Raw genomic sequence first — 21,164 nt, 5'->3', positions numbered from 1 at the left:
ACATATTAACGATAATTATTTCTGGATGGTGGGATCTTAGATGGTTTTCTAAATCTTCTTTGTACTTCTTATATTGCCTGGCCTTAAAAAATAATAAATATATCATTTTTTCAAAAATAATGAAGTCATTATTCTTTTAAGAAATTAAGTAAATGTGGCTGAGAAACTGTTTGCATTTGGAAAAGACAGTCATTGATCAAAATGACTTTGTAGAATCCCACCTTATTTGACAGCTTCCATTCGATAAGAATTTGTTGATAAGCAAAGCCCTGCGCTAGCGGGGTTGGGAGATACACACATGGACCCTGTCCATGAGAACCTTACCAGCATGTCAGGCTCTGAGGCTCAAGTGCGGTTCCTAGACCAGCAGCATCAGTATCACCTGGGAGCTTGTTAGAAATGCAGGATCTCACGCTCCACCCCAGACCTGCTGAATTAGAATCTGCATTTTTATAAGGTATCCAAGTGATTTGAATTCACACAGAGTTTTAGAAGCACTGTTCAATGATTGACTCTAATGCTGGAGGAATGAAAGGAGAATTGAAAGAAAGCGCCTTGGGAGTTTAGAGGTGAGAGCACCTAACTCTGACTTAAAGATCAGGGAAGGTTTCCTGGGGTCTGTGGAGTTTGGGATGCCCCTTGTGGCTGGTTTTCAATAGAGGTGGGGCTCTGTGTTCTTTGCTAAAGGAATAGCATAAGCAGAGGGGGGATTTGACTTGGTGGTGGCAGGTTCACAGAAAGGCAGATGGCCCAGTGTAGCGGAAGCATGGGTCCTGAGACTGTAGACTACGTGGAGCGCTGAGAGGTTTTCAGGAGAGTGACGCTGGCAGCTGCGTGAAGGAAGATTGGAGACGGGAGAGCAGTAGCAGTTCTGGTGGGAGATGGCGACGTGTGAGCTGGAGCAGCCCACTAGGACATTGGGATGGAGAGCAGATCGTGGAAACCGGTGTGGATTCATTTCCACAGTAACGCCACGGAAGAGGGTAGTGCCAGCAACTCTCCCCTGTGCTGAAGTACCCGTAGCTGCCACGGTGAAAAGTTACAGTGCTCTTCACGTGAGGCGCCTTGAAACTGGATCTGTGAAGGTGAAGGGGAGCGTGAAACTGTGGGCTTTTACTCTAAGCTAAGGGAATTTAAGCCTAACTAAGTTAAGCTAATGTGGTTAGCTACAAAGCAGTGTCTAATCAAGTTTCTGCATATAGAACTTGAGTAATAACCAGTTAGTGATCATTGAAAAAGGTACAAGAATATATGCATAATCTTTAAAAATGTATATTTTAAATCTTGGACCACCAACCCAATGCTATGGTTACCTTGGAGGACTTTATCAAAATTTTGATCTTAGGACCATTCCTTTAAAATCATGTTCTTTAATTTCACTGTGTTTCTATTTAACCATTTAAGTCGAATTCTATTTTAGTGTTATTAAGACAGAGTGCTGATGTCTAGAAACTGTGTATCTGGTGTTTCAGGCTAAGAAGACATGATAAAGGGACCACCACCTTTTGGTGGTGGTATTCTTAAATTGCAGTAAAAAAATCAAAGAGACTGCAAAGCAGGGGCCAGCAAACTAAGGCCCATGGGCCAAATCCAGCCTATTACCTGTTTTTGTAAATAAAGTTTTATTGGAACACAGCCACGCCCATTCATTTACCTACTGTCCCTGGCTGCTTTCACACTATAGCCACAGAACTGAGTAGTTGTGACAGAGACTGAGTGACTGCAGAGCCTAAGATATTTACTACCTGACTTGAATCTATACAACTTGAATCTAATTCTAAAAGTGAAGTGTCATCTTCTTAGGTCAAGGAAAATGTTAGCTCAAATTTCCTAAATTTCTTTTTATCATATATATCCTTTAAAATTTCCTTTTCCATTTTTTTACATGTAATTTTTTACCAAATGGAAATAAATTTATTATATATTTTTTTAAATTCTAAATCCTACCATTTATTCTGCTTCTTAATATCTTTTTAGCTATTGCTCCAGAGAAGGAGTCAACAAACTATAGCCCTGGAACAAGATCTGGCCAGCCATCTGTTTGTTTGTTTGTTTGTTTGTTTGTTTTACAGCCCTTAAGCCAAGAATTTTTTTCTGCATTTAAAAGTCATTACATTTTAAATGGTTACAAAAGTACCTACATTAATAGCCTCTGTTTTGCCACTTGGCCCACAAAGTGTAAAATATATACTGTCTGGCTCTTTAAGAAAAAGTTGCCGACCCCTGACTAAAGAACCTCAGTCATAATAATTGGAAGAACTGTCTGAATTATAGCAAAATCTGAATTTTGGAATACTTTTTTTAAATAATTAATTAATTAATTAATTTATGGCTGTGTTGGGTCTTCATTTCTGTGCGAGGGCTTTCTCTAGTTGTGGCAAGCGGGGGCCACTCTTCATCGCGGTGCACAGGCCTCTCACTATCGCGGCCTCTCTTGTTGCGGAGCACAGGCTCCAGACGCGCAGGCTCAGTAATTGTGGCTCACGGGCCCAGTTGCTCCGCGGCATGAGGGATCTTCCCAGACCAGGGCTCGAACCCGTGTCCCCTGCATTGGCAGGCAGATTCTCAACCACTGCGCCACCAGGGAAGCCCCTGGAATACTTTTAAAGAAATATACTTTTCTTTCTTTGGAGTGTAAATGATCCAGAAGTAGATGTGGCCAATGTGACTGATGCACGGATGGGCAGTAGTAACTCAGTCAGTGTATGACGTTGCCTTGGCTACAGAGCTTGGTTCTGGTTGTTCAGAGTGAAAGGTGGGACTCTTGTTAATGATTTGGAAGAGAGGACCTTGTTTTTGCTCTGAAACATGTGGGCTACAGCAGAGAGACCTGGGAGTGCCATACCCACTATGCTTTCCTCAGGACTCCAACCTGATTACAGATGGAACCAGAGGAAGGGCAGAGCTAAGAGAATTGCAGAAAGATGGAGCCAGTGCCCTGATCACACCACACCTAAAACCCACCCCTAATGCTTGACTTTTGGGTTACATGAGCCAATAACTTCCATTTACTGTTTAAGTCAGTTAGAATTAGGTTTCTGTTATTTGTAGATGAAGATATCCTAATGAAATGGTCTTATTCTGGCTTTAAGAAGGATTTCACAAAAGAGCTTTAAAGAATATTTTCTGGAATTGTTTTATTCTTGATACATCAAAAGATATTCCAAAGAAAATTTATTTATGGTCTTTAACAGCATGGAACAGAAAGCTGAGAAGAAGAACAATTATACTGGATGATTGAATCAAGATCTAGAAACATTTAATAGACAGAAACCCTTTGCCAAGTATAACACTGAAGTTTAATAAGAAGGAGTCCAACATAGATGGGGGAAATCTGCCTTTAGCTGCATATGGAAGAAAAGACGAGAATTGACCAACACTGTGATGTGACCACCAAAACCGCTCACGCAGTTTTAGGCTGCATCATTTAGAAGCTCTCCTCTTTGCTCCTCAGGCCATACCTTTAGCTCAGTGCTGGGTTCCAGACAAACTGACACTCACTCTGAGTAACTGAACAGGCTGACGAAGAGATTTGATGAGGAACAGTTGAAGGGACTGGAGTTTGTTAATGACAACAGTGATGACAGCCATGTTAATAGTAAACACTTGCTGAGTATTTACTGTGTGCCTGGAACTGTGCTAAGCGATTCCACGTCACGTCGTTTAATCCTCACAACAGCCTTACGTTGAGGGGCACTGTTATTTACCACCCCTTCATATGCAGATAAGGAAACCAAAGCTTAGGTTAAAAACTTAACCCGAGGTCACACAGCTAAGAAGTGGCGGAACCTTAGGATTTAAGCCATAGGAGATGAACTTAAGTGGTGACCACGACATACTTAAATATTTGAAGGATGGTCAAGAGGAAGAAGGATAAAGATTTGTTTCATTAGTAGAACCAAGATCAATGGGTAGCAGTTACAGTGAGACAGTTCTTCTTTGAGTACAAGGGCATCTAGTCTTTAGCAGAGAGGGAATTTCTTTTCTGGATGCCTCTCTCCCCGCTTCATGCTTTCTGTGGGTCCTGAGCTGCACTGCTCCACGGAAACCCTGTTAGGCTTACCCTCGCCAGACCGGACAGTTCTTCCTCCGTCCTCATCTTCCTGGACCTGTCAATCGTGCTCACTTTCTCAACATGCTGGGCTGCATGAGAGCATATTTTCTCTGTCTTCTTGCTTTGGACTCCTTTTCCTGTTTCTGTCCTTTACCTGTGACTCTCTGAGACAAGGCCGTGTCCTGAGATTCTGGTCTTTGAGCCACTCTTCTGATAACTCTAGTCCCGGTGTCCTGCTTTGACTTTTAACGGAGCTCCTTTCCCGATTTCCACGTCTCCTTTGCTGATGCTCCGTTTTTCATCAGAAGCTCAACATGGCAAAACAGAGACCTGCTTTACCCCTCAAACTGTGCTGCTCCCTAACCTCCCCATTTCTGTTATGGCAACCCTGCTGTCCTGTTCCTCCAGGTCTGCCTTTTCATCTTTCTTCTGCCTGAAATCATCCACCGAATCCTATCAACTTTTCATTTATAGGGTCTCTTGAACTTGTTCCTACTTCCCCAGTCCCACTATCACCTTCAAAGAATTAGTCCTTGTTACCTCCCTCCAAGTCTCCTAAATACTTTTGTCATCACGTAACTCCAAATCTCACCATTTCCTTGTATAAGAACCTAGGACAGATCCTTATTGCCCATCTAATTGGGTCCATTGATCCAACCTGAAGTTTCAGATGGCTGTTCCTGATACCTGCCCCCAGAAACCTATTCCTAAATTGCTGGCCCTGTGCAATTACCCCCTTACCCTACCCACTAGGCTTCTCATGCTCCTCTTTACCTTCATGCTACTCCCCCCACTGAGAGCAGTGTTGTCATTTGTTGGTTTGACTTTTATCCTTTTAAGTCCCACCCTGTGGTCCACTTCTCCCTCTCAGTGATCACTTCCTCCTCAGCGTCCCTCTGGTCCTTGTCACCTGCTGAATTTCACGTTCTAGTATTTGATTAGAGAATCCATTAGAATTTTCCATTAAAAAAAAAAAAAACTTCCTTAGTTCCTCAAAGTAGATTTTAAACTTCTGGGCAATGTCTTACACGTTCTTTATCACAGTAACACCCAGCACTGGGCTGCTCAGACAGGTGCTTGTTGACTCGGAACAAAAGAGATAAAGAATATTGACAATTTATTAAGTTCTTCAAACGTACCAGTCACTGTGCTAAGTAGAGGCATTGCCCTCATTTTAAGAAAAGGAAAACAAGGCCAAGAGGTTAAGTAACTTACCAAGGCCACATGGCTGACAATACTTGGGCCCAGGATTTGACCCCAGGTAGTTTGGGTCCAGAGCCTGCACACTCAACCACTGTACCGTGATGGTCACACAGAGGATTAGTGGATGCCAACCCTTGCTCTTCTTGAGAACCGGTAGGACCCAGCGCTGTCAAGGTTTGGTATTTGATAAGAAGGACCCTTCTTAACCGCCCCTCCAAATGGGGACACACAAATGTGGTATTTACGGAGGCAGCCTCATCACGGCCATGTCCTCAGGGAGGATGGATCAGGGACTTGTATTAGATGTAAACTATCCTGCTTGATTTCAGTAGCTGTTTAGGACCATAATGAAAAGAAAGGCTTGTCTCTATGGTCCTCAAACTTTCTTGTTATTTCTAGAATTGAAGTCTGGGAACTTCCTTGGCCTTACACCCTGCCAAACTTTTGGTATTTTACCTTTTCATAGAGTTGATTTTCTTTATTTCTGTCTTCTTTGAGATCTCCATTTGCATCTCTACTCTGAGAGTGTTGACAGAAAGGATCCCATCCCCATTTCCTTCTTGGATTGGCCAGAACATCTTGCTACCAGATCTATGATTTTACTGTATATAAAAATAAAGCAATTGTTTCAGAGTATTAAATAATTAGACCCTTTTGGGGAGAGTAACTCGATCTTTTCTCTATTGTACGATAAAAGGAAGTGTTAAATCAAGTGTTTTTTAAAAAAGGAAATGTTTATGGAAAAAACGATATTTGGAGAAACGAATTCTTGGGGCAGTAGTCAAGGCCAAGGGCCAAGACGCAGCACTGAACATTTGCTGCGGATCTCACTACACAGGAAGCAGGAGCAGTGGACAGCCACAGATGTTCATGGGTGACCCTGGCCACATGAGTGTGCATTCTTTATGATTTTTGTGGCAAATATTATATTTGATGGTAAAAATGAAATTTTTGTTGTAAAACTTGCACTATTATTCTCTCAGTAGTTTTTTTTTTTTAACCTTGGAATTTTGTACAGATATTTAAAAGTAAGTGTTTTAAGTATCAGCTCTAGCTAAAGAGAAGTTATGTCCTTCATAGACCATCTCTACATTGTATATAAGCTTCAAAACCAAACCAAACCCAGGCATATAATCCTGCTGTTGGCCAGCCACCAAATTTTCATTCGAAACACAAAATATTTGTCATCTGGGGACTGCTTGAATTTACCTTCGATTTTTTATCATGCCAAATATTTCTTTAAAAAAATTTTTTTTAGAGAATATTAATTTAATTAATTTTAAAATTATAAAATGGACACAGGAGACTTAGTGATTTGGTGGAAAGAGCAGTGAATTGGAAAAATGAGACGTGGGTTCCAGATCTGACCCTGCTGTGTGATCCTTGCCACATCTGACCAATTTGGGAACAGTCTTCTTGCCTGCAGCACGTGTGTACCAGAGTGTGAGGGAAAGAGGTCTCTCCCAGCCCCTAACCACTACTAGGCTTTTGTGATTCAAGCATACCAGAGTTCTTTCTTATTGCAACAGTGACCTCTTGTGGTGTAGATCCTTAATCAGTTTTTTTGATTTGCAAAATAAACTTTGGATTTATTTTGTTGTTCTTTCTAGTAGCTGTATTTCATATTGTAAAGCAAATCTGACTTGTCTTTAAAAGACAAATCTCAGTTGAAAATCAGAGGTTGATTTAAATGAGATATGGAGTACCAAACTCCATTTCTGGTTTCTTCAGAAATTATATTTAGCCAACTCTTGACTCTTGACACTTACAAAAAGAGAACTGCTTTGGCTTTTGTGCTGAGTGTTGTGTGTATTCCTCTTCCTCCCAGGGACCAGTGGAAGAGGCGTTCAAGGGCCTCCTTATGCTCCCGAAGCTCAGACCAGAGCAGGCTAGACACCAAAACAGGTGAGGCTCCCGTGTTCTTAGAGGTCCCCAGCACTCCTTCATCTTATCCTCAGAATCTCCGTCTGTAGGATAATCATTTGCACTAAAGATGTCTGATGTTGGCTCGCTCTTTGAAAATTCCAGGAACTTAGTCTAGCTTGGTCACACGTCAGCATTTATTTTGATAAATTTTTATTATTTTCACAACAGTCTTAGCACTCTTACCGTTACCCAGCTCTAGTGCCTCAAACATCTGTAGATTACAATCTTAACGACTGCACAGAAATTATTTTGTAAAAGCACTTGGAAGGTTGCAAAACTTGACATCCACATTGTTCTTAAGTTCAATACTTGAGTCAAAATCATGGCTCCCTTAAATGAAACTATATTAACTATATGAAATCAGCCCTTTGCAACTTTAAACTGTTTGAGAAAGTATATAACAATATAAATCACAGGCTAGAAATGCTACAAAATGTATTCATACAATGGAACATAGCAGTTAGAAAAATGAACCAGAGCACATTTATAATATTGAATGAAATGACTACAAACGTAACATTACATGAAAAAATTAAGTTGGAAAAACAATGACATGTGTTGTTTATGGTTACAGCTCTATGTGGTAAACATGTAAAGTCAAGCATGATAAAAATAATCATTCAATTTAGCGTGGTGGTAACCCCTGGGGAGGGGAATGGAAGGGGTAGGCACACAGAGAGCATTAACAATATCTGTAATGTTTATTCCTTTGAAATAAGGAGGAGAATGAAAATACAGTTGGTATTTGACCAAACTATTTGTGGGTACACAGGTGTTTGTTATGTTCTTCATACTTTTTTTTTGGTGCACATGAACTTTTATGAAACCAAACTAATATTCAGTTCAAAAATATTTTATTACCTTCAGAACTAATTTCTTATCAATCAGATGACTTTTGTGACCAGTGGGAATTTCTGTAGTACTCAGGAAAATCTTAGATAGACTGATTTCCGCATCAGCATTGTTGCTAAGCATCTTACGTGTACATGCTAAAAACAGCAGCCAATAAACATTGTGTCAAGTTTTTGTGTCCAGAACTCGAAGCTGCGGTTAAGAACTATAACAACTGAGACAGCAGAATCTTCAAAAACATGCTGAAATTTCTGCTTGAATCATATTTTCAATCAATTTCCTGTTGAATCATAATTTTTATATTTAGCAAACTGTGAACCTAGATGAAAGTGCTTTCTAAATGGGTTGTTGCCCAGGACTGAGACAAACTGTATTTATTTGTCATCTGTGGATCTTAAAAAGTAGTCACATGACTCCAGGCTTCAGTTTCTAGGGTAGAAGCTGGGTTAGTGTATAAAATGGGGTTTTTGTGGAGAGCAGAGTTGGAGGAGGTGTGTGAGGTGAAAGGCCGTAGCCAGACACCCCTGCTCGCACAGGGGTTCCTGGGAGAGGGTTGAAAGCAGACTTACACCACGGTGTCTGGCAAACTTCTGTTCTGAGAAGAAACAAGTCTCAGAAACATTCAGAAGGGCCTACGAGGGCCTTTCCTTTCCAAAGGCTAAATAAACTGCTCTGTGATTTCTGACTCACCCCTGTAATTCAGCTCTTCCTGGGGTGAACGTGTTATCAGTCTTGTTTGTCCTGACAAACGGTTTGATAATCGTGGTTTCTCATAGAGCGGTCCTGCTAAAGAGCGTGTCACATAGAAGGTGAAAAGGCTGATCTGAACTGATTGGACTTGAAGTCTGTATTTCTAATAGATTTAAGTGTGTCATAAATAGCTGTCTATTATATTTTTTGCCTGGCTTATTATCTCCTGGCTTTCCCCTTGCCTTGATATATGTTGAATTTATTCGCATACTTTGGACTTTGATTATGTCTGATACCTGGGAATATGAGCCACTATGGCTTTTTCATATTGCTTGAATAGTCATGTTTACTTTTAGGATCCATAACCATAATTTATCAATGTTAGGGAAGATTCATAAAAGTAATAATCCAAAAGATGGAGATGGTGGTCTGCAATCCTTTTCCTGCAATTCTGAAACCCCAAAAGCTCTGAAAGCTGAAATACTACACAAACTCATTTAGTGGCAATGCCTGACCTGCACTGATGGGAAGTCAGTTATAGCCTTTGTTTCTTCAGTGTGAGTATTCACATGTTTCGCTGCAGGGTGCTGCCTCAGGAGAGCCCACTGGTGGTGGTATGTCATGCAGTGTGGGCACCATATTGCCTTTACTCAAATTCAGAATTTTCTGAATACCCAACCACGTCTGGTCCCAAAGGTTTTGGCTAGGGGATTGTGAACTGATATGGACTGGTTTTGTCCTAAAGACAATTCAACTATGTGTTTTGGTGAATTCTTCCTTTTGGGTTGGGCAGATCCTGTGCAACCTTGCTATTAAAACCATCGACAGCACCTACATTGTTTAATAACAGCTTTGTTGACATCCTTTCTATCTGCTTCTGCTGCTCAAATGCTCTTCATGCCCAGTGTGCATCGGCCCCTCTTGAGATTAGGAAGGTTTGATAAAAGCAAGCCTGGACTTAACGGCAGCTGGCGGGTGGCCGTTTCCAGCGCAGAGTGTCAGGAAAAGGCCTGTACACTGGGCGGGAGAGCTGTCCAGGTTCTCCTGGGTGACGTCACCACTGCTGGGAAAATTGAATATGTGTTGTGTATATTTTTTCTCAAGAGTAATACAAGTACATGAGAGGTTTTGGAAAATACAGGAGCACATAAAAGAAGTTAATAACCCGTAATCCCAATACTTGGAGATGCTCATTGTTACCCCATTTTACAGAGGGAAAGTGAAGCAACTTGCCCAAAGTCAGCTAGTAGGTGACAGAGCTAGGACTCAAACCCAGACAGTGACTCTAGAACCAGTGCTCTTAACAGGCTTCCCTGGTCAGCTTGTCTTGGTTTTGAGTTAAAACACCCTAAAAATATACAGGCCACACACCCTTTCACTACTCTGTCTCTCTCTGCAGAACCCTCTGATTGCCCCTATGGTTTCTAACTCTCCATGTGACATTTTTAGGGTCCAGGCACCCACTGCGGGGGCACTTAATTGGTACCAGGTCCGCTCTAAGCAGATGCGGACTCCCTGAACCAGTATAGGTTGGGTGCCAGGTGAGGGCCTTAGGGGGTGGCCTTCAGAGAAGGAAGGCTGAGGATTTTGTCTGTAGCACTGCTTCTGAGTGCCCGGCACAGCGGTGCCCCCTCCGGCTAGACTGTCAGTGTTTTAGACCTGGAGATCTTGCCTGCGTGAAATGTAATCATGATTTGCAGTTTCTAATGTGATTTACATTTCTCCCTGAAGTTACCTTCTAGTTTTCCAGTTTGCTTCAGGGCAGAATGGCCCTGAAGAGGTCAAGTGCAAGGGCTGTTTAGCTCTATGACCTTGGGCAGGTAACTTAATAAGCCTGAGCCCCACTTTCTTCATCTGGAAAATAGTGACAGTTTGGGGACCTCCTCATAGTGTGACAAAAATTAAATACAGGCCTGCTGGATCTAAAGTACACAAGCTGTGGGAGCTATTACTCTTCCACAGCCTGCGTCGTCAGTCAGCATCTCTTCTCGGTGATCTGGTGACATCATACAGCCCGATACACTTCAGACAGTGATGATCTGTTTGTTGGTTTTCTAATCAGGGAGGTGAAATCCATATTGATTGAGTGTCACTAGATGCTAGGCACTGGGCTCAGAGCTTTGCCTATATCCTGTCTTTGAATTCTCATAACCCCGAAGGCAAATATTTTAATCTCTGTTTTGCTGATGAGGCTCAGAAAGGATAAGAAACCAGACCCCTGTCACCCAGTGCATCAGTAATGGAGTTGGGATTTGAACTGAGATCTGCCAGCACCCAGAGCTCGGGCTTCCCACTGCCCCACACAAAGCCATGGGCGTGGCCTCACGATAATGTGGACATTTTATCTTCTATAGAAAAAGTAGTCCCTGCAAGCCTCCCTTTCAGAAAATTTTTCATTAAACATTTTCAAAATCCTTATTCTTTTCATATCAATAGTTTTCTGTTTATTTTATATTACAGAGGGATATGTTTAAGTAAAAAAACAAACAAAAAAACCCAACTCCAATGTCTTTGCCTCACTGACAATAATTTCAACATTTACAAAGCTGAAGACTTTATGCAGTGTCCCAGAGTTTAAAGTTCTGATTTCTTTACATTATCTTATCTGAGTTTAATTTGGGATGAGTTGATTAGAAGAAATGTAGTTCTAATTAGAATTAGTTGGGCTTGGGGGGCAAAGCGTAATGTAATTCTAGAGTTTGTTAATTATAGGGATGGATAACAGTGTCTCATGGCTGTGCTCCAGTTATAACTCCTTTTTCATGGCTCTTTCTCCTCTTCTGGGTTTCTATTACAGACTCAAAACTCGACTTGCAAGAAAAGGATACAGAAATAGAAGTAGGTGAAGTCTTTTGGAATACAAGGATCGTACCGATTTTGCGTGAATTAGAAAAAGGTAAAAAAAAAAAAAAAAAAGTTGTTTTAAATTAAAAATATCTGCACTTATTTATATGTTCCTCATTGCCCTGATATTTTCAGCACACTCTGACTATCATTTCTGTGAACATGTTCAAAAACAAATGAAGTCATCTATTTTATTTACCCAGTAGTGTATGTATTAGATATTATCAGTACATGTAAACTTAATTTTCAGTGAGTAAAATTATACTTTAAATGCAGCAAAAGAACCTACTTCTGAAATTCCCTTTGGAATATAAATTATCACCTCCTCTTCCCAAGGAGATGCCAGTTTGAACACTCTTGAGTGGCAGTTCATGAAAAACGGTGAAAAATTAAAACAGATTTCAGGCCTCTGAAACTTTGACGAAGTCTCATAGACTGGCATCCTTGGCAGGTGTTGCCTGTGGTTTTCTAGATCCAAACGTATACAGTCGGCCCTCCATGGCTGCAGGTTCCACATGCACAGATTCAACCAACTGCAAATGGAATTTTGATCCGTGGTTGTTTGAATTCGAGGATGCAGAACCCGCGGATACAGAGGGCCAACTACACTATGTCATTTTATACAAGGGACTTGAGCATCCACGGATTCTGGTATATGCAGGGGTCCTAGAACCAATCCCCTGTGGATCCTGAGGGAGGACTGTATGTCCTCTTTCCTAAGGTTGAGAATGCGTGTCAGGGAGACCACTCAGAACAGGAAGTGGCCTGGGATATGCCCAACCATTACACTCTGGAATGCCCCAGCAAGGAAGGCTCACAACCCATGGGTCTCTGCCAAGGTGACCTATGGAAAGCTTGACCTATGGAATGCCCACCCCCCCATCCCACCTTCTGCCCCCTTGCTGCTCCTCAGGGATTCCACTTCTGAAGTTGAAATGGGCTCCTCTGGAGCTGCAGTCCTGGCCCCAGGGCCAAGCCCAGTGCCTGGCCCACAGCACACATGAGGCCCTCACTAACAACTGTGGAATGAGTGCTCCTTGGATGAGCGAACCAGCATGGTAGCCGCCGGAAGAAGCCCTAGGAGAAGCAGGGTAAATGAGTCCTTCCCACCAACCAACCAGGGAAGTTGTGCAAAAGACCTACTTCCTTAAAGGTTCAAATGACCTCACCCCTCCTGGGCTCTCTGATGGTGCTTGGCAGTGTTTCTGGTTAATGTGGGAGCCCTGGATGGGGTTTCTGGTCCTGGTGCTGCTAACGAAGCAGATGGCTGGGAATCACCTGATCTCTGTGCACAGAGGTGCTCTAACCTGCCAGGTGAGGCATAGCTGAGGCTAGAACATCACCAAAGTCCACTGCAGCTCAAAACCCTGAGAATAAGACCATGATGACTTTGTCCCCTCTAGGGTCAATCATTTTCACCCTCATGATAGCCTGGTTAACATTGGGTCCTTTATTTTGGGAGATGTGCCTAAAAACTAATGGGAAGAGCAATCAATCTGGGCAAAGGTTAAAGAAGAAAACATACCAGGAGGAGCACAGTGGGGAGGATAGGGGCAGCACAAAGGCCTTGGAGAAAGTCTTCAGCTTAAAGGATTTTAAGAGGGTTCTGAGGGCTCTGTCACCACAGGCACTAACAGAGAAGACTTAGCAGGAGTTTGGGATTTGAAATGTGGATGAATCTCCCTTCTTGGGGGATTATTAAATGCTGAAGGATGACATCTCTTCCATAGACAACTTTAAGAACAGCAAGTGGTGGTAGGACTAGGTTACTTGACCCTTTGAGATCTTTCCTTCCTCTCTCCCTCCTTCCCTCCCTCCCTCCCTCCCTTCTTTCTTTCTTTCTTTTACTTTTTATTTTGACATAATTTCAGACTTTTAGAAAAGTTGCAAGAATAGTACAAAGAAATCCTGTATGCTCTTCCCCCAGATTCCCAAAATATTAACATTTTACCACATAAGCTTTATCATTCTCTCTCTCCCTGCCTCCCTCTCTCCCTGCCTCCCTCTCTCCCTCTTGCTCTCTTTCTCTGTACACACCCCCCCCCCAACACACACACACACATTGTTTTTTTCCCTTTTTTGAACCATTTGAGAACAAGTTGCCATCATGATACCCCATATCCCTAAGTACTCTGGCATGTATTTTTAGAAACAAGGGCATTCTGTTACGTATCTGGAAATTACAAACCTTATTCAGATTTTGCCAGTTATCCTAATGATTTCCTTTATAGAAAGAAAATACAGTTGTTTGTCATGTCTCTTTCATGATCTTGATGTATTTGAGGAGAACAGGCCAATTATTTTATAGACTGCCCCACAAATTGGGTTTGTCTGGTTTTTTCTCACGATCAGATGCTTATTAGGTGTTTGGGGCAGTGTGCAGCATGAGTGGTGCTGTGTCCTTCCCAGTGTATCCTATCAGGAGGCACGTGATGCTGATTTGGTCCTTTACTGGTGATGTGGATTTTGATCACTTGGGGAAGGTGGTGTCTGCCAGGTTTTTCCACTGTAAAATCACTGTTTTTCCCTTTCTAATTAATAGGTATCTTATGGGGAGAAGTTACTTTGAGTCTACCTTGCTTTCTGTTACTCATCAAACTTTCACCCACTAGCTTTAGCCCCTTGAGAATCTTGATAGCTCTTAGATTCAAGCTGTCTTTTGAGACTACATGGCAGTTTTAACAGACCAACTGGTAGAAAGAGGTAATTTGATCAATAGTTTAAAATTTGACCCGGGAGCCTTCCTTTTTAATTTCTTTTAAGCTAAAACAGCTACTCTTAAGTAGAACCCACCAGGCTGAAGAGTTTGTGGAGGGAAGTATTAGAAAAATACCTTGAAGTCTACCCACTGCCACAGAGTAGCCCTCAGCCTGGACTTGGGGTTTGTGAAGAAACTGCCAGTAACAGAAGAATAAAACAACAAAACAAAATTATTTCTTACAGTAGAGCTCAGGTTTTTCCCTTTATTTAAAGTTAGTCTAAGTCATTTCCCATCAATTCATTTATTTAAGTGCATAACTGAGAGGCATGGAAGGTTACTTAGCTATTGAGGTTTAAAATTTTTTCTTAGATGTTATTGTTGAAAAGAGCTAAAAATGGCCTGAGTCATTTCCTTCTGCAGGCGCACACTTCCTCTATGCGGGCTTTCAAGAGCACATTATGGTATTTATTTAAGATTGGTTTCCTACTTTTAAATTTTGTGACGGAATCTATCAGAGATAATTTTCAACTGAATGCCTTATACCTTGGATCCTTATATTCCCCTCATGTTCTATTTTGTGTGCTACTTTTCTTCCTTGTATGCCTGTTGGTAGGGCTACCACTTTCAAAAATTGCTTTCCTCAGAATTCTAATTATAAAATGAAGTGGTCTAGGTCTCCCCTGTTTCCTAACTAAAGTCTTCTTTTTATTATCCTCTTTGCTAATACCCACCTCCAAATAATGGTGGATGTGGTGACATTTTGAGATTTTGTTCCACTTGCACCTTCCTTTCTCAGATAATGAGCATTATTCTCAGAGGAAAATGTTGATCATCGTTTTTATCAATAGACATATTAGAAAATGAATCTGCATTAAGCTATGTTATAGGCTGTCAGTACAGTATTTTCACTGCACCATGCACTATCGGTACAAAGATGTGTCAGACATGGTTCCTACTCACTTAGCATGACATCTATTTGAGGGCATTGGGCATGTAACACAACATGCATATATATGTGAAAAATAACAGTATTTGTTGAATGTTGCATGGTACACCTTTTCTAGAGGAACCAGAAAGTAAACAGAGCCTTGAAGGACCAAAATCAGTAGGGGCGAGGGTAAGGAGAACATTCTGGGCCCTTGGAACTGTGTGGCAGAGGGTCGACGGCAGAGACGTGAGTGGAATGCTTCTGGGGCCCTGAGCAGAGCATTGGTGGGTGGCTCATCAGGAATAAAGGAGAGCAGCTGAGATAATGCAGTTCCACTTCTCAATACACTCTTTGAAAGGCTGTGTGTTTTAGATAAGCTAACTGATTAGTAAAGAAGTCAACATGGTAGGAGATGGAGCAACAAAATGGAAAAAAAAAATCAGGTAGATGGAAATGATAAGAAATGGAAAAAAAAGAAACATAGTTCAAGAATTTGAAGATGTCTGGGGAAATAATTTTGGGGTTTTACTTACACCATCTGTGTTTGACACACTTGTAAACTTGACCTCAATGAGTAAATTCTGCTTTGCTCTCTTTGCCCTGACAGAAGAAAACATTGAAACGGTTTGTGCGGCTTGCACACAACTTCATCACGCTTTAGAGGAAGGAAACATGCTTGGAAGTAAATTTAAGAGAAGAAGTATTCTCCTGAAGACCCTATATAAACTAGTTGATGTTGGCTCAGACTTGCTGAGCCTTAAACTTGCAAAAATTATTCTAGCAGTAAGTTTTTCTTTCCTCTGGTCTCGTAGACTGTAGCACATAAAAGTTCTGTTTAATGCTTTATTTGTAAATGTTACAAAGAAGATTAGAAATGCAGTGTGTTCGTTTAGAATCTTGAAAAAAAATTAAGGTGGTAAACTGACATCCCAGAATTTTGACCAGAAAGTACCATCTAAGGAACTAAGGCTGAGTACAGATAAAATGTTCAAATAAACACTTACACATGGACTGTGGCAAGGTTTTAAAAAAAAGTGACAACAGGCAAACACATTCAGAACAGTCGCTCAGGTAACCTGACTGGAGATCAGTATCGGAGAGCAGACTGTGGTTTCTGCCCTACGGTTTCTGCTGGGTGCTTGGTTCTATCACGTGATTTAATAAATAACTTCAGATAACTTGGGCTGTGGTCATAGTGGCCAGGTGCTTTATGAGGCCACGTGAAACAGAACCAGCTGCTTAGTGGTCATGGGAAGGTGGTCATAGAAGGCTCCTGTGAGGTGTTAGAAGAAAAGGCCAGACACCTTTAATAAAAGTCTGTAGAAGCTCTGTCTCAAACAAAATGATATCATTGTTTGAGTGCAGCCCTTTGTTGTCACAGCCATAAACAGTTGGAACCAAAAGATAAGACACAATTATTATAGACCGTTCTAAGAGAGCCGCTAAAACAAATGAATGAAGCTTTGTTTACCTGGTTTCATAAAAGTAAAAGCTATTAACACCCATAATTCATATAATTTAAAATCTTAAAGTACACAGTGAAGGTAAGTGTTGGCATACTTACTAATAGTTTAGTAAGGGTGCCCACTATTTCTTACTTTGAAGTATTTCGTAAAGCAGAATATTCTGACTACATATTCTATGCAGTTTTTTGGAGAAGTATGTTCTTATTTAGCTGCCACCCTAAACTATTCACCCTCTTTGTAAAAACTATGATATGATACGTGATGCAGAAAGCAACATTTACTTGAAATAATGATTTCAGTAGTAGTTTAATCCCCTCTCATTGATGAAAATGGATCAGTTTTAATGAAACAGAAAGAACATAAACCACAGGGAGGATTTAAAGTCAGAAGTTATAAGTAGAGATGAAAAGATAACTGCACGCTTGCCCAGTTCCTTCTCCAGCTCTGGATTTGGGGCACCTCTTGGCCCAGGAGACCCCAGTGTGAGGCTGGAGGGCTCTACTGGTGTAGCTGCCCTGGGCTGGACCCAAGCAACCAGCTGCCCAGGGACTGCCCTTGTTTTTCATCCTAGACATTGTGCTCTGTACCAAGTAAGTAAATAAATAGAAGAGAGAGAGAAAGGAAGAAGGAAAATGCCATGAATTTGTTAATGCTCTGCAGAGAAAATATCATCTTGGTTATTAAAGGTGCCATTCAAATTAATTATATACATGGCACAATTTAAGTATTTTAGGGCAGAAGACTGCGATCTGCCAGGCAGTGAACACATTCTGAACGAAAAATATGTTTAGATAAAGCCCTCTCCGTGACACTGACCGCCTGGCTGAATCGGGCAAGACCGCTAGGCTACAGTCCAGAGTGCAGAGGTGGGTGGGCTGACCTTTTTGATTGACTGTAGATGGCGGTCAGGATCAACCAACAAGTCCAACTTCCCATCTGCCACATGAATCTTCTATAATGCTCCAGGCAAGACATTGCTTCCCTTAGACCTTGGTAATGGGGTTCTATATAAATTTTTTTTAAAGGACATCATAAAAAGCTGTTGAAGAAAAAAAAAAATTTGACAAAGAACTGAAGATCATAGGACTAAAATTTTTTAAAATAACTTCTGCTAATATTTTATCTACCAGCTTAATATTAGAATTCAGACATTTAAAATTATTTATAGTTTAAAAAAAATCCAGTGAGTATAATGTTAGTTCTGATTTCTTGCATTCTTTGGTTAAATGGGGTTTGCCAGATAGCCATTTTCATCTTAACCTTTGTATCAAAAAAATCTTACAAAAATATATCTGCCTATTTTAAGATTTTTTTAGAGTACAAACATATATACAGTGTGAAAGCAACTACATTCAGGAAGGGAAGACAATCTAACATCCTATACAGGGGGAAAAACAGAAAAGAAATACCAGTATGTCAACAGTGACTATATATAGTGGCAGTGTTATGAGTGATTTTTAAACTTCCCTTTTCTTTAATTTTCCAAATTTGCTTTAAATAAAATAAACTCCTATGTTTAACATAAAGGTAAACTACCCCACTGCAAGAACCTACTTTGTGCCAGGGAATGAAAGTGAATAAAATAACCCCTGCCCTGCAGGCTGGCCATGTAGCAGGAGAGACAGAGAGTAAACAAAGTGCTAAAGGGGCTGATGAGCACTGTGGGAAAAAAATAAAGCAGAGTATAGGGAATGGCCTGTGTTGGGGGAAGTGCTGTTTTATATAGGGTAGTCTGTAGTCCTTGCATATAATTTAATGTTTTATTGTCTTTTTTGTCTCAAAGTCATAATTTTACAGTTACCAAAAGAGAAGGTATAGGAATTTGCTTTGAATGTAAACTGACCTTATAGTAGGCCTGGAAATGGTGGGGTTTGTTGGGGGTTTTTTAATGAAAACTCTGATACCAGGTGTCCTTTTTTTTTTTTTTTTTTTCCTTTCCCACTTTTCACTAAAAATATAAGACTTGGAGTGGGGAGTGAGGTTAGTTGTATTCATTCATTTATTCAACAAGTTTCACTAAGTACATAGCAGATGCTATGTTCCACATATAGAAAGAGTAACAAACCATGGTTTTGACCTCAAAGGCTCATAATGTAGTGGAAGATTGCCAACAGGTTAAAATATATTCCTAAATATAAAGGGCAATATATATTTCCATTGATACAGATTTTTTTTCTCTCTAGTCAGCTTTTTTTCCCTAGGTTTTTAAACACTTTAAAAATACCTAAACATTAAAAAAATTTTTTTTAAGTTTCCATTTCCTTTTTTCATCCTGAGAACAGAAAGAATTTCCATTCTGCGACGTGTGACAGTTTCTGAGCCTTCCATAACAGAGCTTCTCAGACTTGAATGTACACACGATCCCCTGGCAAAGTTGTAAAATGCAGATTCTGGTTCAATACGGTTGGTGGGCCCTGAGATTCTGCATTTCTAATACACACCCAGGTGATGCTGAGATGAGATGACGTGGCCTGTCTGAGGAGCAGACTCTTCAGTTGCAAAATGGGAATGACTACAGCTAATTTGCAGGGTTTGCTCTGAGATATCATGAAAAGCGCTAGAGCAGAGGGGCAGACAGAAGCTGCTCCATGAATAATACTCACCTCCCCCTTTCTCTCCAGCTCAGGGCTGACCATGTTCACCTTGGTATTTCCTGCGGCAAAGAGCACAGTGCCTGATACACAATAGGAGCTCAATAATATTTGTGGATCAAACATAGAATGAATCTTTAAAAAATATGTCTGACAAATTCCATTATCTTTTTTTTTTTTTTACTAGCTGAAAACTCATTAATAAACAATATTGAGGGCTTCCCTGGTGGCGCAGTGGTTGGGAATCTGCCTGCCAATGCAGGGAACATGGGTTTGAGCCCTGGTCTGGGAAGATCCCACATGCCGCGGAGCAACTAAGCCCGTGCACCACAACTACTGAGCCTGTGCTCTAGAGCCCACGAGCCACAACTACTGAAGCCCGCGTGCCACAACTACTGAAGCCCACATGCCTAGAGCCCATGCTCTGCTACAAGAGAAGCCACCACAATGAGAAGCCCGCACACCACAATGAAGGGTAGCCCCCTTTCACTGCAACTAGAGGAATCCCGCGCGCAGCAATGAAGACCCAACACAGCCCTAAATAAATAAATAAATAAATAAAATTTTAAAAATAAGTAAACAGTATTGAAGATAATTTTAAGGATACGTTTTTTCTAAAGGAATTTTTTCTTTTTTTTAGATTAATTATTTATTTTTAGCTGCGTTGGGTCTTCATTGCTGCGCGCGGGCTTTCCCTACTTGCGGCGAGCAGGGGCTACTCTTCGTTGCGGTGTGCGGGCTTCTCATTGTGGTGGCTTCTCTTGTTGTGGAGCACGGGCTCTAGGCACGTGGGCTCAGTAGTTGTGGCTCTAGAGTGCAGGCTCAGTAGTTATGACGCACGGGCTTAGTTGCTCCGCAGCATGTGGGATCTTCCCAGAGCAGGGCTCGAACCTGTGTCCCCTGCATTGGCAGGCTTATTCTTAACCACTGTGCCACCAGGGAAGACCCTGTTTTTTTAAGGATACGTTTTAATGATAAAATAATGACCTATATGCCATCCTTTTCACACAGATATATTTATTTGTTCGGATGACCTCATTCCTACAAATATATTCTACACTCTTGCAATGAGGGCACATAGTATTTCTATCTTACAGTAGGTTATGTCTTTTTATGCATGGTGTTCACTGTTATACTTTTGTGACTGCTTAATATGAATAGGATTGATGTTCCACAATTTATTAAACTATTCGCAAATGTTGGGCATTTAGGATTTTTTATTTTAATTTTGACTAATTTACATAAATATGCAGCTAATTTATACCATTTGATTCAGTCCTCCTATACTGTGTTTTTTTTTTTAAACAGTATACTTCCTTATTGCTTAATTTACTTGAATATTTTTCTGTGATTAGAAGGTAATTTTAACCTTTGAACGTTACTTGTGATTTTCTCAAAGCATTCCAGAAATAGGCTTAAATACTGTAATAAATACATATGTATTATCTAATCAAAGAATATTACTTCTTCATTTTATTTTATACAAATGATAAATGTAATTGTACTTTTCCCCTTTCTTTTCTTTCCTTCACCTCCATGATGTATTCTTTTCTAGGTTAGTTTAATCTGAAATTTTAGTATCCATCTTCCTTTACTTTTGTGGAAAGCAATTACTCCATTTAATTAAATTTATCAACATCAGCCCCCCCCCTTTTCCTCATATATTCTTTAAAAAGTAATAATTTCACATATAAGCATGAGACTTTATGAAGTAAGAAATAAAGGCTTATCATTAAAATGTGCTTACTCTAAATATCACTTATATTGTATTTACTATAAGTGAGTTAATTAGATACCATAGTTGGCAAATATGTGGCCAAAACTTTTGAAAGTTGATTTCCTTAGAACTTTTATTTATGTTTTAAAAATTCTCTTGCTGCACTTTTTAACTTAGATGTTTATGTTTAAA

At 40.6% G+C, this 21,164-nt stretch overlaps 1 protein-coding gene across 6 annotated transcripts in view; it reads left to right on the top strand.

The window, feature by feature from the left end:
- The window catches only part of ARMC2 (armadillo repeat containing 2), a 222,709-nt gene that overhangs the window by 112,266 nt on the left and 89,279 nt on the right, over positions 1-21,164 (top strand). For all 6 annotated transcript variants that reach the window (XM_059941454.1, XM_059941451.1, XM_059941449.1 and 3 more), the window contains 3 exons: positions 7,086-7,162; positions 11,523-11,621; positions 15,806-15,981. In XM_059941454.1, the coding sequence (XP_059797437.1) occupies positions 7,086-7,162; positions 11,523-11,621; positions 15,806-15,981 (352 nt within the window). The remainder of the gene's footprint in view (positions 1-7,085; positions 7,163-11,522; positions 11,622-15,805; positions 15,982-21,164) is intronic.

The sequence above is a fragment of the Balaenoptera ricei genome, chromosome 12 (assembly GCF_028023285.1).
Source record: "Balaenoptera ricei isolate mBalRic1 chromosome 12, mBalRic1.hap2, whole genome shotgun sequence".
NCBI lineage: Eukaryota > Metazoa > Chordata > Mammalia > Artiodactyla > Balaenopteridae > Balaenoptera > Balaenoptera ricei.
Note: the sequence above shows the minus strand (reverse complement) of the source record. Positions and strands in the feature narration are given on the sequence as shown.